We start from the raw sequence: 24941 nt of genomic DNA on the forward strand, positions 1-24941 counted from the left end.
CCGTCACACCTCACCTCAGCTCAGACGTTCAGCACAGGGCACGCTGTAGACCTCCACGCTGCCAATTAATAGGCCAGCCCTGCTAACGCTCTGCCTCTAGATTTATTGCCTGACCCAGGATGCTTCTCAAACCTTTGTGTGGGCTATCGATCTCCACGGCTGCACTGGGGCCAGCCTGATAACCAGAGCAATTAGCGTCATCTCCATTGTGTGAGCGAGACGCTCGGCCCGTGTGTATGCTGGGGACGCAGGGCCCTTGGGGAGTGTGGGGTTGCTGATACAGTGCACGCCTGGCTCCAGGTGCATTGATCACGGCCACGCCACAGCCTGGTGTCTCTGAATGGGGAACAAGACAGAGGGAGATGGGAAGTGTCTGAGGAATAGGGCTACTGTCACTGAAAAGTTTTAGTAAAAGTTCGCTCTATTATTATAGGTGAACTTTTTAAAGACATTGTTTTATAGAAAATATATATTTTAAGTATGAGATTAATAGCTAGGTTACTAATGATCATGTTTAAATTACATCTGACCTACGTATTGCATTTTATTTTAATCGTATTTATTTTTTATCATGCTTCTTATAGGTACTGACATTTCACAGTGGTGACCTTACGTAAGATAAGATAAGACCTGTCCATAAAGTTAGTATATTAAAGGTATTCCACCCAAAAATGAAAATTCTGTCATCATTTACTCACACTCAAGTCATTCCAAAACTTTAAGGATTTCTTTATTTGTGTAACACATGATATTTTTTTCAAGAATGTTGGTAACCAAACAGTTTGTTCCCATTGACTTCAGTTGTTTGGTCAGAAAATACTATGGATGACAAATGGGAACCAAAACGGATTGGTTGGGAAACTTTTTCACAATGTCTTTTTTCACACAGGTTTGTAATGACATGAGGGTAGGTAAATGACAGAATAAAAAAAAAAAACATTTGTGAACTTGTAGCCTTCCAGATTAAAAAACAAAAAAAAAAACATTTCCTTAGTTTTTTTGGGGGGATATTAATGAAATTAGTGATCTAAATTCAACTTAACTTCCTGTTTCCTGTTGACCAGCATCCCGATTTAACCTGGAGACTGAGTGGAAGAACAACTATCCTCGCTTACGAGAGCTGGACCGGGTAAGAATCGGCTCCTGATTATCTATTCTAGATTTTAAAGTCTAGGAATCCTTTTTAAATGTCAGATCAATATTCTAATTTAAGTATGGCAAAAAATCTGAACAAAATTAGGGAATATATTAACATAATATGTGACCCTGGACCGCGAAACCAGTCTTAAGTTGTTGGCATATATTTTTAGCAATAGCCAAAAAACATTGTAAAGGTCAAAATTATAGATTTTTTTTTTTATAGGATATTTAAGTACAGATCATATTCCATGAAGATATTTAGTAAATTTCATACTGTAAATATATCAAAACTTTATTTTTTATTAGTGATATGCATTGCTAAAAACTTAATTTGGACAATTTTAAAGGTGATTTTCTCAATATTTCGATTTTTTTTTTTGCACCGTCAGATTCCAGATTTTCAAATAGAGTTGTATCTCGACCAAATATTGTCTGATCCTAACAAATACGTTATATGAAAAGCTTATTTATTCAGCTGTCAGTTGATGTATAAATCTCAATTTGGAAAAAATGTACACTTAAGACTGGTTTTGTGGTCCAGGGTCACATATTGTTCCTAGACTTGGGCGGTATCCAAATTTTGATACCGTCAAACCTCCTCCCTATTTTACCTCGGTATACGGTATTACCGTGAATAATTAAAAAATGATGACGTAAGGCTGAGACAGCATCACCAAACTGTTGGCTTGTGCCTAAACCATTCAGAAACTGAATACCAAACACTAATACTGAAACAATAACAAAATTGCATGCACAACAATATTAACAACTTTTATTAGCAACAAATAGCAATAGTCAAACAGAATTAAATTAACATAAACATACAGAACAGTTTTTGCGCAGAGACGCGCACACAAATCAATAAAATCACTGTGCACGGATAGTCGAACATTCGAATATTCGTTCTGCTCTAATTATTCCATAAATAAAAATGATATTCAAATTGACATATTTTTGCTTGCCATAAAAAAAAGAAAAAAAGTCCACAATAAAACCTAATTCGGTCACTTTCTGTGATTCTCCACGGCATATTTGAATATGTATGCAAGCAAAAATAATGAATGAATGAATAAGAACTGCTATCTTCTACAGTACTTCAAATATGCCGTGGATAATCACAGAAAGTGACCGCATTCAAGAACATTGTTGTGGCATCTCTCAAGCAACGAATAAACACCGCCAACTTGGAGAATGCAGTGAAAACTCTTCTCACGTCTGCCCTAGACCCTCGGCACAAACATCTCAGGTTTCTCGATGAAAACATGAGAGAAGTAAGAAAAAAACCCTTTTTTGAACATTATCAGAACATTTTCCTTGATGCGAGTGGTGCGGATGCAGCCGCTGCCATCAACGATAAAGAGGATGCAATGCCCACTCGTCGGAAAAGGCTTTGCCAGTTCTTCAGCGATTATTACAGAGAGTCCAACCGAGACGAGTGGGAACAGCTGGAGCCATGTATTCCACCAGATGAGGATCCCATTCAGTGTTGAAACGAAAACACGAAGCGCTTCACAAAACTTATTCGCTTAGCAGACCGTTATTTGTGAGTCCCGTCAACGTCTGTGTCGTCAGAGCGCGTTTTCTCCGTGGCCGGCCTTATTGTTAACAGACTAAGGAGCCGACTTTCCCCCGATCATGTTTACATGCCCGTGTTTCTTAATAAGAACATGTAAAACAATAGAAAAAAAGCAAAAAGATTTGCTGACAGTTTCAAAGTTAAGTGTAAGCTAAATTCTGTACAATGTCAATGGCCTAATTGCTGCAGGATGCTTTACGTTTTTTCTTTGTTCATTTTCTATTTTTTTTTGCTTTTAATCTGTACTTTTGTTTGTTTGCACACATTGTTAAAGGTTTTCAGCTACAAAACACGATGTGTAGCTAATGTTCAAGCTCATTGTGTGTAAGCTTGTTCAAAAATGACAGAAACAATAAATGTTGCTGAAAAATAACGTCTGTCTCATTAAACTTAATTTAAATAAACGAATATTCTAATATTCGTTTTTTGTGAGCTCAAAATTATTTGAATGTGATATTTGCGGAAAACGCGCATCCTTAAAAATCACACTGCACTAACAACTTTTAATAACAAAGAGCAGCTTATAAAAAAAGAGCAAATAGACCCACAACAGTCAAACAGAGTTGAATTAAAATAAACATCCATATTAAATATATATATATAATAAAAATTATTGAAAAGCAATAGGTCTAAATAAAAACTTATTCTTTCCAGTCTTCTTTCCAAAAAAGTTTTTAATTAAATCCAAATAAAAATACCTGAATCCATTAAATAAATAAAAAATAAACACAGTGCCAATAGGAACGAATGGCAAGTGGCATACAATCTAGTCAAGATTTTTTGCTAGGGCACGTTGTGGACCGACAACTTTACCTGCGGTGCTGAAAACCTGCTCCGATGGTGTGCTTGTAGCACAGACGCACAGGTACTTTCGTGCCACTTGCGACATCTGGGGAAAACACCAGGCAGCATTTTTCCATGAATGAAGTGGGTCCTCGTCTCCTTGGCACCAAACAGTAGGCTGTTATATCAGCAACGACTCGGTACTTTACGTTGCCGATGCCGAAAGGACCTGCCATTGCATCGGCTTTTTTTTTTTTTTTTTGCATCTCTCTTTCTCCTCGTCTCGTTGTCACGCGATGACAACCACGAATATGCATTTTTAGGCATTAAATAAATTATATTTAATATTTAATCCTTGTCTCCTATATAAGTGCAGTGTTTTTTGTTTTTTTATTGACGGTATGACGGTATTGAAACTGATACCGTTGCTATTTTTAGATCCCGCGGTATACCATATTACCGTATTACCGCCCTAGCCTAATTGTTGCTAATATAATGTCCTTGCAAAATGAAATAAGAAAAAAATCCTGCAATGTACTCTACATTACTTTTGGCAGCATTAATAATCATATGTGCCCTATGACCTGATGAGATGAATTATATTTTTTATACTGTGTATGTAATGCTCTGTGTTCATAGAACGAGCTGTATGAGAAGGCCAAAAATGAGATTTTGGATGAAGTGATCAGCTTGAGTCAAGTTACACCAAAACACTGGTAAACGCTTCTCTTTTCATTTACTACAAAATTAATTGTAGGGCTGTCTGTTGTTTAAAAAAAATTATAAAAAATTAATTAAAATCAGATTAATTAAATATCATTTATCCTGTGTGGATGACTTCCTACTAATTGTGTTCTGCCTACTCCCTGATTGGGGATATATATATATATATATATGTACAGTATATACATAAAATTTCATTGTTTATCATTTGATAATAATTTTGTTATTTAGGCTTTGATAAACATATGATTTGACACATCCAAGGTCAAAAACCATTGTGAGTAACAGGATGTATATAGATGCGGATGAACAGGATATACATATATATATAAAACTTGTTTTTCCACACAACCACAACCGGTAATGAGGTATTCTCAATCTTTGACTCTTTGCTGGCTGTCAGATGTTAAACTCGACATCTCCATGGCTTCAGAGTCTACCATCAGAATGCAAAGCTACAAGCTGTACCCGGAGTTATGAACCTAAAACCCAGAGGAGCAAGCTAAATGAAATAGATCAGATGTTTGTATGGGGCCCAGTGTGCTCTATCAGCCTCTCAAATCAATGACATGATGAATAGCTGGAGGGTGGCTTCTCTGGGCAGCACTAGTTTGGTGGTATTGGAGATGTGTGTGTATTGATGTACCATGCTAGAACAAAGCAAACAGGAAGCTATCAAATATGCCTTCCTTTTATGATAAATGAGCTTGACCGTCACCTGCAGAATATTCTCATCATTGTCTTAATATCAAGTCCTTTACTTTACGTTTTTTTTTACATTATTCAATGGTTGAGAGAACTGCAAACAAATTGTTTATTGTGCTCTCTGTCTCCATTTAATAGCAGCTTGCTCATGTATATTTGAAGATTTACCAAACATGATTTTTGTGTCATTTTAGGGAGTCTATCTTACAGAAGAAGCTCTGGGAAAGAGTCTCGACTCATGTTATTGAGAACATCTACCTGCCTGCTGCCCAGACCATGAACTCAGGCACTTTCAACACCACTGTAGACATCAAACTCAAGCAATGGACTGATAAACAACTTCCTCATAAAGCACTGGAGGTAATGAAACACTGGTATTTCTTTGTGCTGATAGTTGGTAGTTAAATCTCTCAAATAATCAGGTAAAAAAAGACTATATGTGAAATGCTTATGTAAAATATTTCTCTCATCCAATTCAAATATCGGTTTTCTTTGCTACTCAGGTTGCTTGGGAGACATTGCAGGAGGAGTTTGCCCGCTTCATGGCAGAATACAAAGGGAAAGACCAGGATGACATCTTTGATAAACTTAAAGAAGCTGTCAAGGATGAGAGCATCAAACGACACAAATGGAATGAAAGAGCCATGGACAGCTTGGTAAGTAGACCATATATATATAATTACCAGAAGTAGTTGATGATTTTGCTTATGCAGCACACATTTGTTTTTGAAGTGTTGTTGGTAAATATCACTTACGTGTGTGTGTGGTACAGAGAGTGATTCAGCACAACGCTCTGGAGGATCGTTCTATCACAGACAAGCCCCAGTGGGATGCCGCTATTCAGTTCATGGAGGAAACGCTACAGTCTCGCCTTAAAGACAGTATGTCTACCCCTCATAAAGCCGCTTCTTGTCTATCAGTGTATGGAGTGTGTGACTCATCTTCCTGTGTTACAGCTGACTCAATAATATCAGATATGGTGGGGCCAGACTGGAAGCAGAGGTGGTTGAGCTGGACAAATCGAACACCGGAGCAGGTTGAACAGACAATGCTATAATCCATATTTAATGATTTTAGAGACAGATTTTTATGTCAGTTTGTGGCATTACTATAGTTGCTATTAAAAATAGTCAACATAATTTTGTTGTCTAACTCTAGCACATACGTAATGAGACCAAAAACGAGTTGGAGCGTCTGTTGAAGCTGCATGAGGATCACACAGCCTACCTGGCCAATGATGAGGTCACTACAGTGCGCAAAAACCTGGAGGCCCGCGGAGTGGAAGTGGACCCTGTACTGGTAGATAGAGAATATCTGACATTGCTATCTGCGCATCTGATTGAATGCTTTTTCACTTATGCATCTTTAATTGATTTCTCTCTGTAGATCAAGGACACGTGGCACCAATTGTTTCGACGTCATTTCCTGCAGAAGGCGTTACTGCATTGTAACCTCTGCCGGCGAGGTTTCTACTACTACCAGAGGCACTTTGTAGACTCTGAGGTAGAGAAGATGATGATAATTAGGTTCTCCTAAAATGTTCTCTTTTGAGAATAATGTTTAAGGGGAATACATTTGTTTTAATGTATTCAACCAAATATTATAAATTATCCATAACAAAAGAAAAGGAATTTGCTCTACTTGTAATATATAATCTTTCAGCCAAAGAAAATGTTGTGCTTCTGTACTATAAAAACACAGTTTCTGTAACATGTAATAGCAGTTCGTTTTAGTGTAAAGGGTTCTGTTTACCTAATTGTTTCAAATATTTCTGTGTTCCAGCTTGAGTGCAATGATGTGGTTCTATTCTGGAGGATTCAGAGGATGCTGGCTATCACAGCCAATACTCTTAGACAGCAGCTCACTAATACAGAGGGTACGTCTGTGGGTTCTCAAGTCTTTAGTTCTGGTTGCTTAGCATGAATCATCTCATGTTATGAATTAAACGGGCTTCAGTGGAAGGGAACAGTGACTGAGACTACTATCAAGACATTCCATGTTCAAGCAACTCAAATCAGTGAATTTTTTTTTGTATTTTTGTGCAGTGCGGCGCTTGGAGAAGAACGTTAAAGAAGTATTAGAGGACTTTGGAGAAGATACTGAGAAGAAAGCCCAGCTGATCACAGGCAGGAGGGTTCAGTTGGCAGAAGACCTCAGTAAGTCCATCCTCATACGTTTTCATCATTTAGCCCGTGAAACAGCAGCAAGGCAGGGCGACCACCAGAGGGCAGTGTTGTTTTGCACTTGAGTACTTTTGTGTTATCTATAACAGATCATTTAACCATTTATCAAATTTCACTCCAGCATTACATTTCCATTCATGTTGCTTTTATAAAATTCTTTAATCTTTTTTTGGGAATACTTTTGTTGTGTATTTTACATTATTTTTAGTGCTTCAATTAGGGCTGCACAATTAATCGAATTTCTAATTACGACTCCACAATTACGTAATCGTTCAAAGCGGCAATGAATCGTTCAAAGACGACTCATGTTATTCTGCGTGCTTATTTTCTACATGTTATCTTAAGGGTTTTCCCATTATTTTAAATTTAGTATAACATTATAATACCATTTATATTTTTTTACTTTTTTATTTCTTAAAAGAAAAAAACAATCCAATGTATGTATTAATACTATAGAAAAGCACTAAAGGTTTTTGAGTTAGTGTTTTCAGCTTGTTAATTTTCATATAGAAATACGGCATGCAGTTGCATCAAACAATGGTATAAACATCAATGTAAATTGTGATAATCGTTATTAATAATCGCTATTACAATTTCAGGGGAATAATCGACAATTATAATTTGTATTTAATAATAATTTTTTTGTGATATGTTGTGTCAAAATGGTTAATAAAACCAGGCCCCCCCCCCCATGTATTTCTAACCATTTCTCACATTTGAAGTTTTTTTTATTATTTTATTTTTTTAAAGGGCCAAACCCTTTTGAACTTCAGTGTCAGGTATTTGTGGTTGGAATTTTGTACCCTCTAACTCATTTTAAGTGATATTAGTTTTGAATAGGTTATAGATAGCTTTCTACACTCTCACACTCACTCTTTTTTTTTTGCCTGTTCCTTCCTCTGTTGAGGCTTGAACCCTTAATTGCCCTTCACAGTGCAGCTCCTGGCTGCACACTGCCTGCTGTCTGTCATGTCTTCAGCCCTGGTTAATGTTAAACACTCTGTTGATTAAAGCAGCAATTTGTGGAGGCACGACTGACATGCTCAGACTTGATCTCGCGCAGACACACGACCTGCGCACACATGCTGTCATTACTGTGATAACAGAGAGTGAGGTAATGACACTGCCGCCCAGGTTAATGTGTGCTGAGGCACAATGGTCTGCCCATACAGTGAAGAATGAAGAATGAAGAATTTCTTTGCATATATAAGAGGCCTCTCTAAATGCTTACCGAGCACTGTCTCTTTTGAATAGGTTGCTGAACTTAAGTGTCTTTGCAGTGTACAAAAAAAAGTGATTTTGTTTCATAACTCAACAAATGTATTTATCAGTCAATAAAGCACTGAATTTTTGCAAAGACACATTCACCCAGATGTTTTGATATGCAGTTTTATATATTCTACCTGTTCACAACATGGATGGTAGCAAATGATAATTATAAAGTTTTGATTATCATTCTAATGCTATGAGAATGGGGAAGCCCACACCACAATAACAACTTTAATAGCAGAGAGGAATTATATTGTGATCACTTGCAGAACGATTTAATCAAGCTAATGAACAATAAATACATTGCAAGCAAATCAGAATCCACCCAGGCTTGTGCTTATAATAAACTATTATTGTGGATTCTAATAGTGTTATAGTGTCTTTATTATTACAGTTCTTGGTATGAACAGGCCTTAAGTATTTAGGACACTGTCTTTTAGGATAGAAATGTACTAAAGAGAGCTTGATCTGTTTTGTACCTGCCTAAATATGAAGACCAGGATGTTGGGCTGTTTTTGGGCCCGTGAGCATGTCCACTAGTCTAAGTAGATGTCCAGCCCTCTACTGTTGAAGCCTGATGCTTGGCGTTGGGTAACCCTTTGAGTGGATTCCTGTGCTGTAAAGCATGACGTTGCCTGGTGGACAACCAGCACTTAGGGAAAACACAAGCATGACCTCCCAAGAAGTGGCTGTTATGCTAATAAAAGCAAGTCTGGGCATGCATGCATCAGTGCCCTTGCTGTTGCCACTGCACAAAACAACATGGTCACTCTATTAAGGTGCAGTCAGTCTTTCTGAGAGAGAGCGCGAGCTGCAGTGACAGCTTTTGGATTGTTAATAATGGTTGCCATGATGTGAAAAACAATGGCTGTGTTTAACAAAAGTTATAACTAGGCCTGCCAGAATGGTCACTTTTGAGATTAACAGCATAAACGGCATTAACATATTTACTTAACTTTGTGACTTTAAAAATACTTGTTTTCGTTTTGAAATTTTTTTAAAGTAAAAAAAGTAGTAAAATAAATGTATTGCCATTTAATACTTAATAATTCTGACTGGTGGAATATCGATGCACATATAGTCATTAATTTTGAAAGTCATTCTTAACAGAATTAACAAACAAAATCACATTGTTGATTTATTGTTTTAATCTGTTGACAGGCCTAATAATACATTGCATTTAGTTAATTAAATACACATTAAGCATGAATCTGACTGCAATGCATTTTTTTTTATTTTCTAAATTGAAGCAGAAGCTTTCTTATGAATTAAATAATTTCAGACCCAGCTGTTTTCGTCATGGCATCGTTGACCATTTTGTTTACAGTTTGAAGTAGAAAATGACTATTTGGCTATCTAAGGGGCCGTTCACATATCGCGCTTAAAAACGCGTGGAAAATGCTAGGCGCGCCACTTTCTTCTTCTTTCCAAAGCGCTTGGGCAGTTGCGCCCCTGAGGCGTCTGCCTTTGCTAAGCAACCATGACGTGCTCTCTCCATGAAGACGCGGAAATTTCAGCAAAGGATAAATGGATTTGCAGCACTAAAAATCGCTTACAGTAGCTCTGCTACTAAATTTTTTCAAAATGGCAATCCATATACAGCTATGAACAGCTGTTCCTTCATCTTGGCTGAGCTTTCAACGTTGTTACGGGAAAGGATGAAGCTGATTGGTTAGTTCTTGTCACATGACCCGCGGTGCGCTTGCGGCATTCTGAAAAGTTGAAATGTTTTTAACTCGGTGCGGTGCGGACGCACCTGGAAAAAAATGCGCGTTGCGACCGTGTCACTTCCATCATGAGTGTGAATACCGCGCACCTACATTGGAAATAACGAACTTGAGTGCGCAAAAGACGCGATATGTGTACGGCCCCTTAGCTGTTCTATTTGGCATTTTGTGTACATGGGATAAATCAAAAGCATGATTATAGTTGTAAGGCCAGAGGTTTGCAGATGTGTTTAGTGTAAGCATGCTACATTATCTTTTCTGTCTATACACAATTTATGCAATGTGGTGTTGTGTAAGAGGTGATGTTTTTGTCAGTGCAACAACTGTTTTACCACCCTTTCTGGACTACCCTTGCAGTTTCTGCCACATCCTGAAGGGATGTGCATAGAACATGAGTTTGGACAGAATCCTGGTTATTTCCAATTTCTTTACAAATAGCAGGGAGGAATTTGTGGGCCTGTCTGGCCTTGCTGCCTTTCCTGTGTGAGGTGGCATCATGTTCCCAGGGTTCCTAGAGCTTTTGATGTATTCTGATGCACTGTCCCGGCTTCCTCTCAGAGAGAACAAATTATCTTATTTCAACTGTGCTCACCTCTTACATTCTTAAACCACTTAAACAGTGAGGTTTTCAGTCTGGCCTGGTTTCAAACACCAGTATTCTACTCTCAAATTATTATTACAGTATTATAATTTTTTTTCAGTTGTCACCTTGCAAGCTGAATCAAACTTTTTATTTTTATTTTTTTATTTTACATTTCAATGAAGAACCTTAAAGTTCACCCATAAATGAAAATTCTGTCATTACTCACCCTCATGTAGTTCTAAACTCGTAAGACCTCCATTCATCTTCGGAACACAAATTAAGATATTTTTGATGCAATCTGACAGCTCTCTGACCCTCCCATTGACAGCAAGGGTACTAACATGATCAACGTCCAGAAGCGTAGCTAGGAGATTGGTAAAAACGAGAATACGTTTTGTGAGTAAAAAAAAACAAAAAACAACAACTTTATTATATAACCATTTTAGAGAGTATCACATAGGTAAACAACGTATGCAGCTGCACCACATACATTAATACTGATACATTAATATAACCTCTCACCCCCGTTTCAAGATTTATATTTTCTTCTTATGCTTCGAGCATTGTGAAAAGTGATCTTGCTCTGCCCGCTAGAGTATTTAGTATGTTCTCCTCTTTGTGTTCATCTTCAGCATCTCTGGCCTCTGTTAACATCCTGTTTACTGACTCGGGCGTGATGTATTTTTCATTATCACTGTCCCAGTAGCTCCCGAAATATAACTACAAAAAATACAGTACAAAGAATGGAGAAATGTGATGTATTTTTATTGTTATTTTCAGGGTTCTACTAGGACAGTGCTAAAGATAATATCAGTCGATCGTGATAGACGGGTTTGGGATCACTGTTCTGTGCCATTGCTTGGTACCTTGGGCCGTTTTAGCGGACTTAAAACCTAAAAAAGACATAAGCTTTCATTTCTCACCTTCCCAGAAATCACATTGTCAAATAAAACCCCAAAATTTCCAGAGCTTTAATGACCCTAGCATACTCTCTCAGTTGGCTCTTCATAAAGTTCCATCCACTTTGAAGTATCACTTTCTGACCAGCAGTTCTGACAAGCACCTCATAGACGTCTGACTTCTGGAGAGCTTCTTGAGGTTTTTACTAATCAGTGAAGCTCGTTACTCTTTACGAAGCACTCTGAGTGTTGTGCTTCGGTTCACTTTGATGACCCTTTGGTAGAGCCAATCTTAAACTGTACGGAGTTCACAAAATTGGATCTTTTTGATTTGTTTTATGCCACTGATATATTCCTGGATGGTGATTTTAGAAGTTGGAAAGTGAAGGATTCATTTTGGGAATATGTCTTCAAGCCACATCTATTCCACGTCGCCCACCTTACAAGACCCAACAGGAAAAGATTCCAGAATCCAGTAGCAGACGGGAGGGGTTAGGAAACAGGGGGATTTCGAGCTCCGTGATCTTTAAATCACCTATGAGCTGTTGTTACATGCTCCCTGTCTCGCTCCCGGTTTGCTTTTTCTTTTTTCTTCTTGACAGATTGGAAAAACTGACAGCCCCCTTCATAAAGCGAGAGATGTATTGACGGGCTCATGGACCCTGGGGCTGAGCCAGGGGTTGAGTCCGGCTCACATGAGGCAGTGAGGGGCTATCACTCCCACAGGTGCAGGGAGCTGAGCCGCTGACCCTGGCCTCACCTGTCTGCCTATTTGAAGTTGAGGAGCTGGGGGAGGAAAGGGGCACTTCCCTTAACAAAAAGAAAAAAAATTCCCCTTGGGGTAAAGTCTGGTGTTAAGAGCGATTTGCCCTTACTTGCAGGCAGGCAGGCAGCGAGTTGCTCTGGTTTCACACTCAGGGATTGTGTGTGAGAGGGAATGCATGGGATTAGATGTGCAATATGGCTGCATTCAGGCTTGTTATTGTGGCTGCTGCCTGTGGGTGATGTGTCGTGTGTGTGTACGCTGTGCCAAGGCAGCTGTATGGCACTGTGCCTCTGCTGGAACTCTGCCTAAATTGCTAATATGCAACTGCAGGCACGTCAGGACGGTTTTATGAGGCTTTGATTTACCTAATAGACTCAGCAGTTCAGGTTGTATGTGACTCCCTCTCTTGTAAATCTGTATGACAGTAGTAGACTTGGCTTTTAGTTTCTAATCATTTTTTTTTTTTTTTTTGGATGTGTGAACATCCAGAGTAGTTATTTTTTGGGGGTACTTCTTTTTTAAGCTTTTTAAAGCCCCTCAAGAATTCAAAAATTAGCTTTTGAGACATGGCAACCAAAGTGTGTTTTTTACACATTTTGAGGTTGAAAAAACACCCACACTTTTATGGGGTGATAGGATATTTTGTGGAGACATGGGAGGGGGAATCAAGGCAAAAATAGCCTGGACTAAAATTTGCATCCCTGAAGCAGCAATAAAAGTCTACAGCATGTGCACGGGAGTTTAGTTTAGTAATTTTGTTAAGTTTTAGGATAGTAAAAAAAAAAAGCTTTTTTTATTTTATCCATTCATTTTGGTTTTGTTTTATTATTTAATTTGTAATTTTTTGGTATCCATTATTTAGTTTTTTTTATTTTATTAACTACAGTGGGGATCATTTGAAGTCGATTAGCTGATATTGTCAACTAAGGGCTATGCGATTTGGGAAAAAAAAATAAATTGTAATTTATTTTTATTTATTTCTTTTCTTTTCTTTTTATTTAAATTTATTTATTTATGTGTGTATATATATATATATATATATATATATATATATATATATAAAAAGTTTTTTTTTTGTGACAGATATTTCTATTTGATTTGCGATTTTTAATTTTGCTAAGTCAAGCTTCAGCTTACCATTGTCAGTATGGGTATCGTTACCCTGCTGAAAAAAAACAAACAATATAAACCATCACAGAAATTCTTATTGTTTCCATTAAAACAATTACAAAATTCCTTTTTGTAGTGGGTTTTGGGCATTATTCCAATAGAAATTATTGTTGTTTTATTGTTTCCCATCTCCCAGATTACATCCCACCCATAGAATCCATCAAATACCAGACACCATTATAGTTTACGTTAAAGCTAATATAATACCCATTACAACCCTTAAATCCATACACATTTTTTCAATAGTCCAATATATATATTTTTTTTTTAAAGTAGGGAATATTATAATGGTATTACTAATTTTACATTTGTTTTAAATGCGGAGCCAGGCGTGAGTTGACACAGGTTGTGGGCATGCGTCAAGTCATATTGCCAGATGTGATCGTGGAGACTTGCGGTGCGGAGCTGTCAGTCTTACACTCCTTTGTGAAGGGATGACGTGGAAACCAGTTTTAATGCTCAATGAAAACCACTCCTCCGTTTCCTCTGTGTGTAGTAATGTACTGTTGCTGCCCCTGAGCTCTGTATACACAGGGTTTAACTTTGTTTGCATGAGGCGTTAGGTCACCACTGAAGCTGGTGTAACACCTCTTTACAGTGTCTTTCTCTCTCACTCGTTTTACCCTCTATCTAATCATTCCCTTAACTGTTTGTTTTGGCCTCTATTTGGTTTATCTAGAGGTTGGAATACGAAACGTATGGTGCATATGTTGCAACTCAGGTGTGAACTGTTGATCCAGTGAGTGTTGTCACAGCTCGTGATGTTGCACAGCTAGCTGTAGAATGTTTCATCAAAGAGCTGAACTGTAGAAATAATCTATATGTTTAGAAAATCTTAAGAACAATGCTATTGTAGTATAATTTGGTTTTGAATTAGGTTTTTTTTTTTTTTTTTTTTTAGTTACAGCATTAATTTTGTAGTGTTTTTGGAATTTTATTAGTTTTTTTTATGTATATATGATTTTAAATAATGTATTTTGTTAAGTTTTTAGTTTTAGTTATTTAAACTGAAACTAAAAACAAATGTTGCCTCTGTAACTAAAAATGCCAGGTTGTTTCAAACCATCTTTGGGTGAAATATATTTTTTTATTTAATTTTTTTTATTTTTATTAATTGGGTTAGTCCATATTTGACCCAGAGTTGGGTTGAGACAGCCCAGCATTTTGTTTAGAGCAGGGGTGCCCAACCCTGCTCCTGGCGATGGACTGTCCTTCAAAGTTTGGCTCCAACCCTAATCAAACACGCCTGCCTTTAATTTTTAAGTGAGCCTGAAGACCTTAATTAGTTACTTCAGGTGTGTTTGATTAGGATTGGAGCCAAACTTTGCAGGACAGTCGATCGCCAGGAGCAGGGTTGGGCACCCCTGGTTTAGAGTGTAGCTGAAAAGTTTAAGTTTTATATTTTACTTTATTTAAGTTGTTTATTTTACTTTAAGTAATGAAAAGTGTTTTTTTTTTAATGGTTTTAGGTTTAGTTAACAATAATAACGCCTTTAAGAATGTGAAAATAGGCAATTGTTTGGTCTTCATTAACCTGTTGAATGTGTTCATTTATTATTTACTTATTTACTGATATTTTTACTTGATTTTTCTTTATTTACAATAAACTTAAGTATTCTTAACTCACAGCAGTACAAAGTGATACAGCCATAATGCACCTCCATAAAGAACACTTGTGCTGATCCCTTCAGCTGGCAACCAATGAGTCATTCTTGCTTTATTGACATGGAAACTTGTTTTTATTGATTTATGCAAATTAATGTTCAGTTCAGCAAAAACATGTACAAAAACCAAACCGATGAACTCATATTCAACACAAAATCTGCACGCTTTAGGATGTCACACATCAATTTATGGGGAGTTATATGCACTTGCCTTTCATCTGTGGCCAGCTTCTGTGTTTTTCTCTTTTCTCACTCTCGCCTCTTCTTTCTCACACGCTCCCACCATATTCCCTGCACCCCAACGCTCTAATGTGAAAAGCATATTTTTGGCCTGCCCCTCCAGTGACAGAAAGACGATTATACCTTTCTTTCAGGCCGAGAGGAAACCACTCCCATCTCTAAAACAGCTGGAGCAAGCCGCATTCCCCCCCAAATCTGGCTTGTAGCCCCAGTCTTCCCATGCAAGCTGATAATGGACCGCCCACTCCCACCAACGCATCCCCGCCACCCCACCCAGTTGCTCTCAATGGTCCTGCCTCCAACAAATAAATCTCTCAACACTTGTTGTCCCAGTGAAGGAAGTATTTCCCATCTTCTCTCTTTTGCCGTCACCCACACTACCCAAACTTGGGGAAGCAGAAGTCAAATGAGTGGAAAATGAACTGGAGAACTTGCATTTCCATTTCACAATTTGTCCCGTCACAGAAAGTGCCTCAGGGGTCGGCAGGATCGAGTCCCATTGTCATTTGGTCTCCTGCAAGGCTGTTCTCAAAGCCTCCGCACACTATAAATCTATCTGTCAGAGAGTCTGTTATGAGGTAATAGGAAAACCATACATATCCTTCCTCGCTGAGTAAAAATAGAGAACTTGTTGCAATGCCTCACCTTCTGGACCAGTCGTGATGACACTGCATGACATAGTGCTGTTCCTTTATCATGTCTTTGTACAGTCGATAGTTAAAAGAAGGGATTTACTGAAGCTATAATTTCAGTACCCACATCACTTTAATGCATTCTGTGAACTGCAGCAACAAAGTGTGTATTCTCTTTTAAATTCAGAGTCCTACAGTTGAACTCCTAACCAGTGCTGATCATCCTTCACTAAATATATTGTCCCACCTAATGATCCATTAAATCAGGGTCTGATGAAAAACCTTTATGGATCTTTGCACACACATTATCCAGTTATAATGAGTGTAATATTCAGACAGATCAGGGGTCTCATTTATAAAACTCTCCTATGTAAAATTTTACATAGGCACAAAAGCTAGATTTTGCTTTCTCCCAAAGGTTTTCAGATTTATAAAACCATGCGCACGCCATAATCAGTATAAGATAAGTTGCTGATAAGATAAACATATTTTAGCTATTTTAGTGGAAACAGATAAACGCATTTTTATTGCAGTGTATTGTCTGATTTGGCACGTCACTGACAAAGTATTGTAAAAAGTGGTCATGTGGTAACATGTGGTCTGTAGTTTAGTTTAAAGATTAATTATTGTGCACCTATAGCACTCCTCGCTTTAATTAAAATAACATGTCACAGGAAAATTGTTTATTGTTAATGAAATTATGCAATTATTTTGTTTGTAAAATTATGTAATTTCAGTGTTAAACTCTTTTAATGCGAGTGGAATATTTAATGTAAATGTGTATGTATATCGACATGAAAACAGAGTTTAAAGTCGTTGTGTACCTCATTAATTTTCTCACTCCATGAAAAAGAGTTTGTACGCATGGTTTATAATGTCCATACCTTACGGCAAGTTTATTTTTTATAAATCCTGACATGTACATGAAAAAATACGTACGCTATTTCTATGCCTATTTTGTGCATATGCAATGCTTATAAATGAGACCCCAGGTTCCACACAAGTGGGATTAAAGAGATAGTCCACCCCCCCCCCCAACATTTTTTTTATTTTATTTTATCATTTAATCACCCTTAATGTAGTTTCAAACCTGTATGACTTGCTTTCTTCTTTAAAACACAAAATATATTTTAAGGAATACTTCAATTATTTTTGGCCTTATTATGAAAGTCAAAGCCCAAAGCATTGGACCCCTTTGACTTTAATTGCATGGACAAACAACACTAAGATCTTTTGCAGAACATGGGGCACTCACAACATGAGGGTGAGTGGTGTTCCTGTAGCTCAAGTGATAGAGCATTGCGTTAGCAAGCAAGCAAGCCCAAGGTTGGGGGTTCGATTCCCCGGGAACACATGATAGGTAAAAATTGATAGCTTGAATGCACTGTAAGTCACTTTGGATAAAAGCGTCTGCTAAATGCATAAATTTACTTTAATTTAATTTAAATTATGACAGAATTTTCATTTTTGGGTGAACTATCCCTTTAAGATGACCACCAGTGGAATAGACCAACAGTGTTCTGTTGTCCAGTTGACTGTTTTCTTGCTGTTCCACGTCTTGACTTGCCCCTGTCTTACTTGTGCCAAAGCCCTGTAATTAAATGCTTATTGGAGGCCAGGCTGGAGGGAGGTTGTGAAGGGGAGGTGAGGAGTTCACTGTACACCTGGGTTGACAAGATGCTGTCTGCACAGCTCTCATAAGTAGGGGGTCTCTATCGCAGCCTAAGGGAAAAGTGAAGAGAAAATTCCCATTAGTTGCACCATCAGGTGTTGTTCAAAGGTTCTGACTGTTGGGTATGTTGAGATGAATGTTACAAAAGTCTGTAGTGGTTTACCTTTTTTTTTTTTTTACCTAGAACATAAAAATAAGTTATTTTGAAAAAAAAAAAAAAAAAGTCATACAATGAAAGTCAATGGGCTCTGATGTTCTGCAGAAAATTGTATACAGGTTTGGAATGACATGACGAATTAAAATTTTTGGATGAACTTGTCCTTTAATGTATCCATTATCAACCAATTTCAATGAATGATTTTTTTTTTTTTTTGATTTATCGTGCATCCCTATGATATATTTTCCATTGTGGTTGCATTAGCAAAATAGTATAGCTCTATGGTATGTGGTCTAAGATATGTAATTCTAATAAGTGGATCCAGAGGTTAAAATGCTGGAAAAAATGGCTTTGTCACTTTTAGATAGAAGGAATATATGTGAAATTTGTTTGTCAGGAATGCCATTTTCAGCCAGTTTTTTCTCTGGGAAATCAGCCTGCTTGTAGCTTACTAGTTGTCACTGCATTTTAGGCTATGATGGGGTTATAGTTTAAACAAAAAAAAAATATAATTCTTTAACTGGTTGTGTATAAGATTTCACACAGCTGAATAAGCCTGTTTCCTGAGGTTAACTGGAAGCTACCCTTGTGTTGAACCCTGAGGTTTTCACAGCAGAGCTCTGACAGTGGTTTCTTTCCTCTGTGTGGCCATATGTTTTAGAGATAATGAGAGCTGATATGTGGGAAAAACTGCCCATGCTGGTCGGTGTTCCTGTGTCAATGTTTAGATGTATGAAGTTTCATTAATGAGATAGTTCACCCGAAAATTAAAATTCTGTCATTATTTACTCACCTTCACATGCCCAAAGTTGTTTTGGACTCCACTGACTTTCATTGAATGCACAAAAACAGTTGTTTGGAATTTCATTTTTTGTGTAAAAACTTCTAACTGCTTGTCTTTTTTAGTTGCTCGAGAAGCTTAATTTCCGAGTTCTCTGTTACCCCTTAGGTTCACACCTGACGTGACACTGATTTTCCGTGGACAGTCTTCAGTCTTGTGTTTCCAGGAAGGCATGGTGGGAAACGTGAGCTGCTGAAAAGGCTGTTGCCACATTTTAATTTCTTTCCCATTTTCCCTATTAATGGTCATGCTTCTTGATGGCAAATACCAAGGCTACCATTTATATCAAAAGGGATTGAGTTTCTCTTCAGCTCCTTGCAGCTACATCTCCTTGGCGGTATCCCGTACCCTGACTCTCGCTTTTTTCCTCGTCCTTCTGTTCTCCACGGCCACACTGTTTCATAGTCTAATTACAGGTCAATTAAGGGCTTTCTCCAGCCTTCTGCCGCTCCGGCCCAGGAGGCTTAGAGGCCCGCAAGAGTGGGAGTGAAAGAGATATCATTTCATGTGGAGATCAGGCGAGACCCCCTTTCAAAGAAGGGATTGAGGAGGAATCCTGAAAGAGAGAAAGCCACCCCACACCTCCCAAAAAAGGAGGCTACTGGGACAGGGGCCAGAGGATTATGGGAATATTCATGACCAGATAAAAAGAGGAGACCTATGAATGGATGTGTCCAAAAAGCTCATCTCTTAGGTAAACAGGGGTCTAAATGGAGTTTGGACCCTGTTCTCGGGCTCAGTGGAAGGAGCAGTTCTCTCGCGTCACATTTCCGAGGCACTGAAAAGACCGTCTTGTTTTGGCCCTTTCTTGGCCGCCATTCTATGTTCCTCCATGTGGAACAAACAGATGGCAACCAGAAATAAATATGTTTCTCACAGTCTGATCAGACACTTTAAGCCCATATACACACAAGTTCGCATCATCCTTAGCTGTCCATTCTTCTTTAAAACTCCATTGGCTGTTAACGTACACATTTTCAGTTTGGCTGTTTCCGCAGACTTGCGATTGGCCCATGCAGCATAGTAGTTCCATCACGTCCTCTTGATTCATCCCATATCCAGTATTTTTAAGTCTCTATTTGTGTGTTACAAAGTCTTTTTTGATTTCCGTATTTTCCGGACTATAAGTCACACTTTTTTTCATAGTTTGGCGGGTCCTGCGACTTACAGTCAGGTGCGACTTATTTATGAAAATTAATTTAACATGAACCAAGAGAAAACATTAACGTCTACAGCCGCAAGAGGGCGCTCTATGCTGCTCAGTGCTCCTGTATCCTACCCCTGAGCAGTGTAGAGCGCCCTCTCGCGGTTTTAGACAGTAATGTTTTCTCTTGGTTCTAAATAAATGTGACTTATAGTCCAGTGCGACTTATATGTTTTTTTCCTCGTCATGACGTATTTTTGGACTGATGCGACTTATACTTAGGTGTGACTTATAGTCCGAAAAATACGGTCATAAACATTTTACAACCATGCTGTTAAACAAAAGCAAGCCACAAAAATATATGCAAAACATTTTAACATCCAATATTATATAAATACCAGGGATGCACAATATATTGGGCCAGTATTTTGTATTTTTCATTGCTACTTTTTAATATATTGCTTTTTGCAGATATTTTCTATATATGTTCTGATATTTGGATATTTAATTGTTTCTATTTAATTGTTTATAATTGTGGATATTTAAAACTTATTTTAAGATTAAGATTACTTTTGGCATCATCTTGCATTAAATTACAGGTGTAATGAATGATAGTGACAAAATATTCAGCCTTTAAGATTAAATAATTGCCGTAAGTGCTGTTCCTTTAGGGAGCACATGTTGCTACAAAAAAAAAAAATTTGTCCATAATGTTCTGAAATTAATTTGATTTATTCACCTTCCCTCCTTCCTTCCTTCCTTCCTTATTTTTAAAATTTATATTTTTTATAATTAATATCATATTATATTCAGCCATTACATGTTACCACTTGTCAGCTTATTGCTAAATATCAGTGAATCTTTAATAAATGCATACAGTTATCCAGTGACATACAGTTAGATCAAGTATCCCCAAATTGTTCAGATGGGATACATTTTTTTTTAATCTATCCTTGCTGCTATCCTGCATTTTTCAAAAAATTCCAAACCTGCTGTGTCATAAGGCCCTCTCCAAAACTTAATGCCTGTTATATTCACTAACCTTCACCATTACTCTTTATGTCCCTAGGCACAAAAAAGATACTCCAAGTCTAAGCCCCAAGATTGTGTGTGCATTCAAGCTGTGTGTGTGGGCGTGTGTGTGTTTGTGCGTGTGTGTGTGTGTGTGTGTGTGTGCGCAGAAGGTGCTGAAGGGTCATGTTTCCAGGCTTCAGGATATTTGTGAAAGTATGTGTGTTTGTACGTGTGAGCATGTGTGCAGTTGTGTGTGGTTCATAGTATTGTATTTCAGACCTTAGAGATGTCAGATGTCCACAAAGGCCATCTTATTTCTTTCATCTTACAGCTCTGAGTAGAATGGGGAATCCCCACACCACAAATACACCTAAAACGGCTGCACGAGCCTCAGATGACAGTATTTAGTTACAGCCACAAACTTGTAGCCCAATGTCCACTTGAAAAGCCCAGTTAACCTGTTGTCATATGAGACTTTAGATTGTTGTTCTCACACTATTAGGCCACAAATGGTCTTCCATGCGTACATAACATACATAAGAGCTCTGTTCCAAAACCTGAGCTGCTGAGCTGCCGTGCTGCCAACTGTTCATTGAACCTCGTAAGTGATTTATTTGAAAGTCATTTAGGAGCTTCTCAACTAGACTCTGAATTGATTTTATTGCAAAATTATTAAAAAATGATATTTTACTACTGTTACTTAAAAAAAAAAATAATGAATTAATTTTAAATGTTTTATTTATATTCTTAATTTCTCCCACGTCATCAGCTATATTGGATTTTATTTCATTTTCTGTAACTGCTTTATATGGATGGATGGATGGAGGTCACCAAATGTCAAGAAATGCCCAGGTCACATTATACCTAATATATCTGGTTTTCCCGGTCTCATTTTTTTTAAATCAAATGGAAAATTTAAATAAAAAAATGGTAATATATATATATATATATATATATATATATATATATATATATATATATATATATATATATAAATTGTAATCAATCATTTTAAACCAAAGGCAGAACTACCAATGTACGTTATTATTATTGTTACTACTTCTATTATTGTTACTTATTTCTTTTCTTTTCCTCTTTTTGAATACTTTGTGACTTGGACCTCATTGTTGGATTCACCCATGCAAGAACATCAATTCTAAATGGAGAATGAAATTTTTTTGTGTCACATGGAGGAACACAGAATTTCTGTAAAAAAAAAAAAAATATATATATAGATATACAGTACAGACCAAAAGTTTGGACACACCTTCTCATTCAAAGAGTTTTCTTTTATTTTCATGACTATGAAAATTGTAGAGTCACACTGAAGGCATTAAGGGCTATTTGACCAAGAAGGAGAGTGATGGGGTGCTCCGCCAGATGACCTGGCCTCCACAGTCACCGGACCTGAACCCAATCGAGATGGTTTAGGGGTGAGCTGGACCCCAGACTGAAGGCAAAAGGGCCAACAAGTGCTAAGCATCTCTCGGGGAACTCCTTCAAGACTGTTGGTAGACCATTTCAGGTGACTACCTCTTGAAGCTCATCAAGAGAATGCCAAGAGTGTGCAAAGCAGTAATCAAAGCAAAAGGTGGCTACTTTGAAGAACCTAGAATATGACATATTTTCAGTTGTTTCACACTTTTTTGTTTTGTATATAATTCCATATATAATTCCACATGTGTTAATTCATAGTTTTGATGCCTTCAGTGTGTATCTACAATTTTCATAGTCATGAAAATAAGGAAAACTCTTTGAATGAGAAGGTGTGTCCAAACTTTTGGTCTGTGTACTGTATATATAAAATATGTATTAAACCTTTTCATTACCTTTGTCTCACTTTTTCACATAGTTAGAAGTTGTCACCCATGGGGACAGGCTTTGAAGTAGCATGTAGAGGTGAGGAGGTGCAATAGAACACCACCTCTTCATCATCTGATCCTCAACCGCACGCACCTTGGAGTATTGAACTGTCAGTGGCCACCATCTGCTCTATGGGTGTCAGAGAATGTACCCACAGTGGGACTTGACACGACTTGATACTTAATCTGCAGGAAAATCTAGAAATATTTGTATGCATACGAGTCCACTTTAAAGTGTGTCTTTGCAATGATGTGGCCAGGTTAGGGTTTTTCCCAGGAGAAGCGTGAACTTGAGAAGACTAATGAATTCCAGAGGAGATCAAATGTGACCCTGTAGCACAAAACCAGTCTTAAGTCACGGGGGTATATTTTGATTAGTAATATGCATTGCTAAGGACTTCATTTGGACAACTTTAAAGGCGATTTTCTCAGTATTTAGATTTTTTTGCACCCTCAGATTCCAGATTTCCAAATAGTTGTATCTCTGTTGGTCCTATTCTAACAAACCATGCATCAATGGAAAGCTCATTTATTCAGCTTTCAGATTGTGTATAATCTTAATATCTTAAAATTTACACTTAAGACTGCTTTTGTGATCCAGGGTCACAAATGGGAATTCTGTGCTATTGAAATAGCAGATTTAATAGTATGTGATGTATTCACATTTGTATTTCTCTTTACAGAAAAAGTACGTGAAATTCAGGAGAAACTTGAAGCTTTCATTGAAGCTCTTCACAAAGAGAAATAGAGCAGTAGGTGGTTTTAATTCTACTGCATGGTTAAAGAGAGAAATGAATAGAAATAATCGTTAACGTTTCAATTTATGAATTCATTAATTATTAATATGTTACATATTATCAATATATTTCATGATCATATTTAAGAATTTATTTAAATGTATGATTTTTCCAATTTAATATGACTTTTTTTATAGTTTTATATGAAATTATAAAAACATTGGTGCTGCCAAGTACACGTTAACTTTTTGTTTTCTATTATTATTTACTATTTTGGGGCTATTAATATAATTATTCAACACACTACATCATCTAAAATAATGTGTTCATAAAGTAAATCAATGGACAGCCCTAATGCATGGGATGTTATGTAGTGTTCATTATAGTGTGACAGTTTTTATTTTTTTCATGATTGAGAAATAATTCTTAATCTTTTGTCTTTCAGGATCATCTTGTTTCTGGACCGTCATGCCCTTACAGAGAAATGCACTGATTAAATACAACTTCATTTTTTGCTCTTTGCCCTCCGTAAATGAATATCTTCCCTGCTTCTCCTCCTCTCTCTCTCTCTCTCTCTTTTTTATGTATCCTGCTCCAGCTTTCAGTCTTCTCACACACATGAACACACGCATTCTTCCCCCTTAAAAACAGTGAAAGTAAGCAAAGTGAGCTGGAGTCCCTTTACATTTGCTGCATATTTAATCACTGTTGGAGAACAAGCACTTACTCAGCTAGAGAATGGTATGTGTCAAGAGTGCCATGCTTTATTCTTTCTTCCTCCAGTGCTTAAAAGCCACATGTTTTCCAAAGAAACCAGTCAGACAGATATTCACATACATACATCTCCCAATCCCTCATTCCCAATAAAATACTTTGTCCGGGTCTCTCTTTCCCCTGACTTTCTTTATTAATGAAGGTGATGTTTATGGAGAAGCCAAGAGGTAAAATGTATATTTTATTGATTGGCCTTGCTATGACTAGAGAAAATATTCAAAAATGTCTTGTCACCAATTGCCACCTTCGTTCATATTTTGGAGTTGTGCTTTCACCACGTTTATTCACAGTTAGTGCAGTCACAGTAAAAGATTATACGTCTTAACATCTAAACACCATGTAAATCCTTTGTAATTATTTTGTAGAATCTGCAACTGATATATGGAGTTGTTTGTACCATAGAGCTCATCTGCACCATATTTGCATGTGGTCACACTTAGCTAAGTTTAATATACTCAAGAAATGGCTATGAGGCTTGGTCTTAAAGATGCAGAACATTTTTTTATAAGAAGATCAGATGACACCATCTGCTCATACAGGTGGATGGAAATGCATTGGCATATCCTGTTTGTTTCTTTGACTCTGCACACCATTTCCTCTCACTTTGTTTTGTTTTATTTTATGAAAGTTTATTTTGTAAGATTCAAATGGTTCTGATTTTCTTCAGTCGTCTTCAGCTT

General features: G+C 37.3%; 1 protein-coding gene across 5 annotated transcripts in view; it reads left to right on the forward strand.

Moving 5' to 3' along the window:
- Positions 1 to 24007, forward strand: part of LOC132151799 (dynamin-like 120 kDa protein, mitochondrial) — a 40080-nt gene extending 16073 nt beyond the window's left edge. For all 5 annotated transcript variants that reach the window (XM_059560167.1, XM_059560169.1, XM_059560171.1 and 2 more), the window contains 12 exons: positions 1065 to 1129; positions 4139 to 4215; positions 5122 to 5287; positions 5431 to 5583; positions 5700 to 5808; positions 5884 to 5963; positions 6086 to 6226; positions 6314 to 6430; positions 6710 to 6803; positions 6973 to 7083; positions 23434 to 23502; positions 23933 to 24007. In XM_059560167.1, coding sequence (XP_059416150.1) covers positions 1065 to 1129; positions 4139 to 4215; positions 5122 to 5287; positions 5431 to 5583; positions 5700 to 5808; positions 5884 to 5963; positions 6086 to 6226; positions 6314 to 6430; positions 6710 to 6803; positions 6973 to 7083; positions 23434 to 23498 — 1178 coding nt within the window. In that variant the 3' untranslated portion in view covers positions 23499 to 23502; positions 23933 to 24007. The remainder of the gene's footprint in view (positions 1 to 1064; positions 1130 to 4138; positions 4216 to 5121; positions 5288 to 5430; positions 5584 to 5699; positions 5809 to 5883; positions 5964 to 6085; positions 6227 to 6313; positions 6431 to 6709; positions 6804 to 6972; positions 7084 to 23433; positions 23503 to 23932) is intronic.
- The last annotated feature ends 934 nt before the right edge of the window (positions 24008 to 24941 follow it).

The sequence above is a fragment of the Carassius carassius genome, chromosome 10 (genome assembly GCF_963082965.1).
Source record: "Carassius carassius chromosome 10, fCarCar2.1, whole genome shotgun sequence".
In the NCBI taxonomy this organism is placed as follows: Eukaryota; Metazoa; Chordata; class Actinopteri; order Cypriniformes; family Cyprinidae; genus Carassius; species Carassius carassius.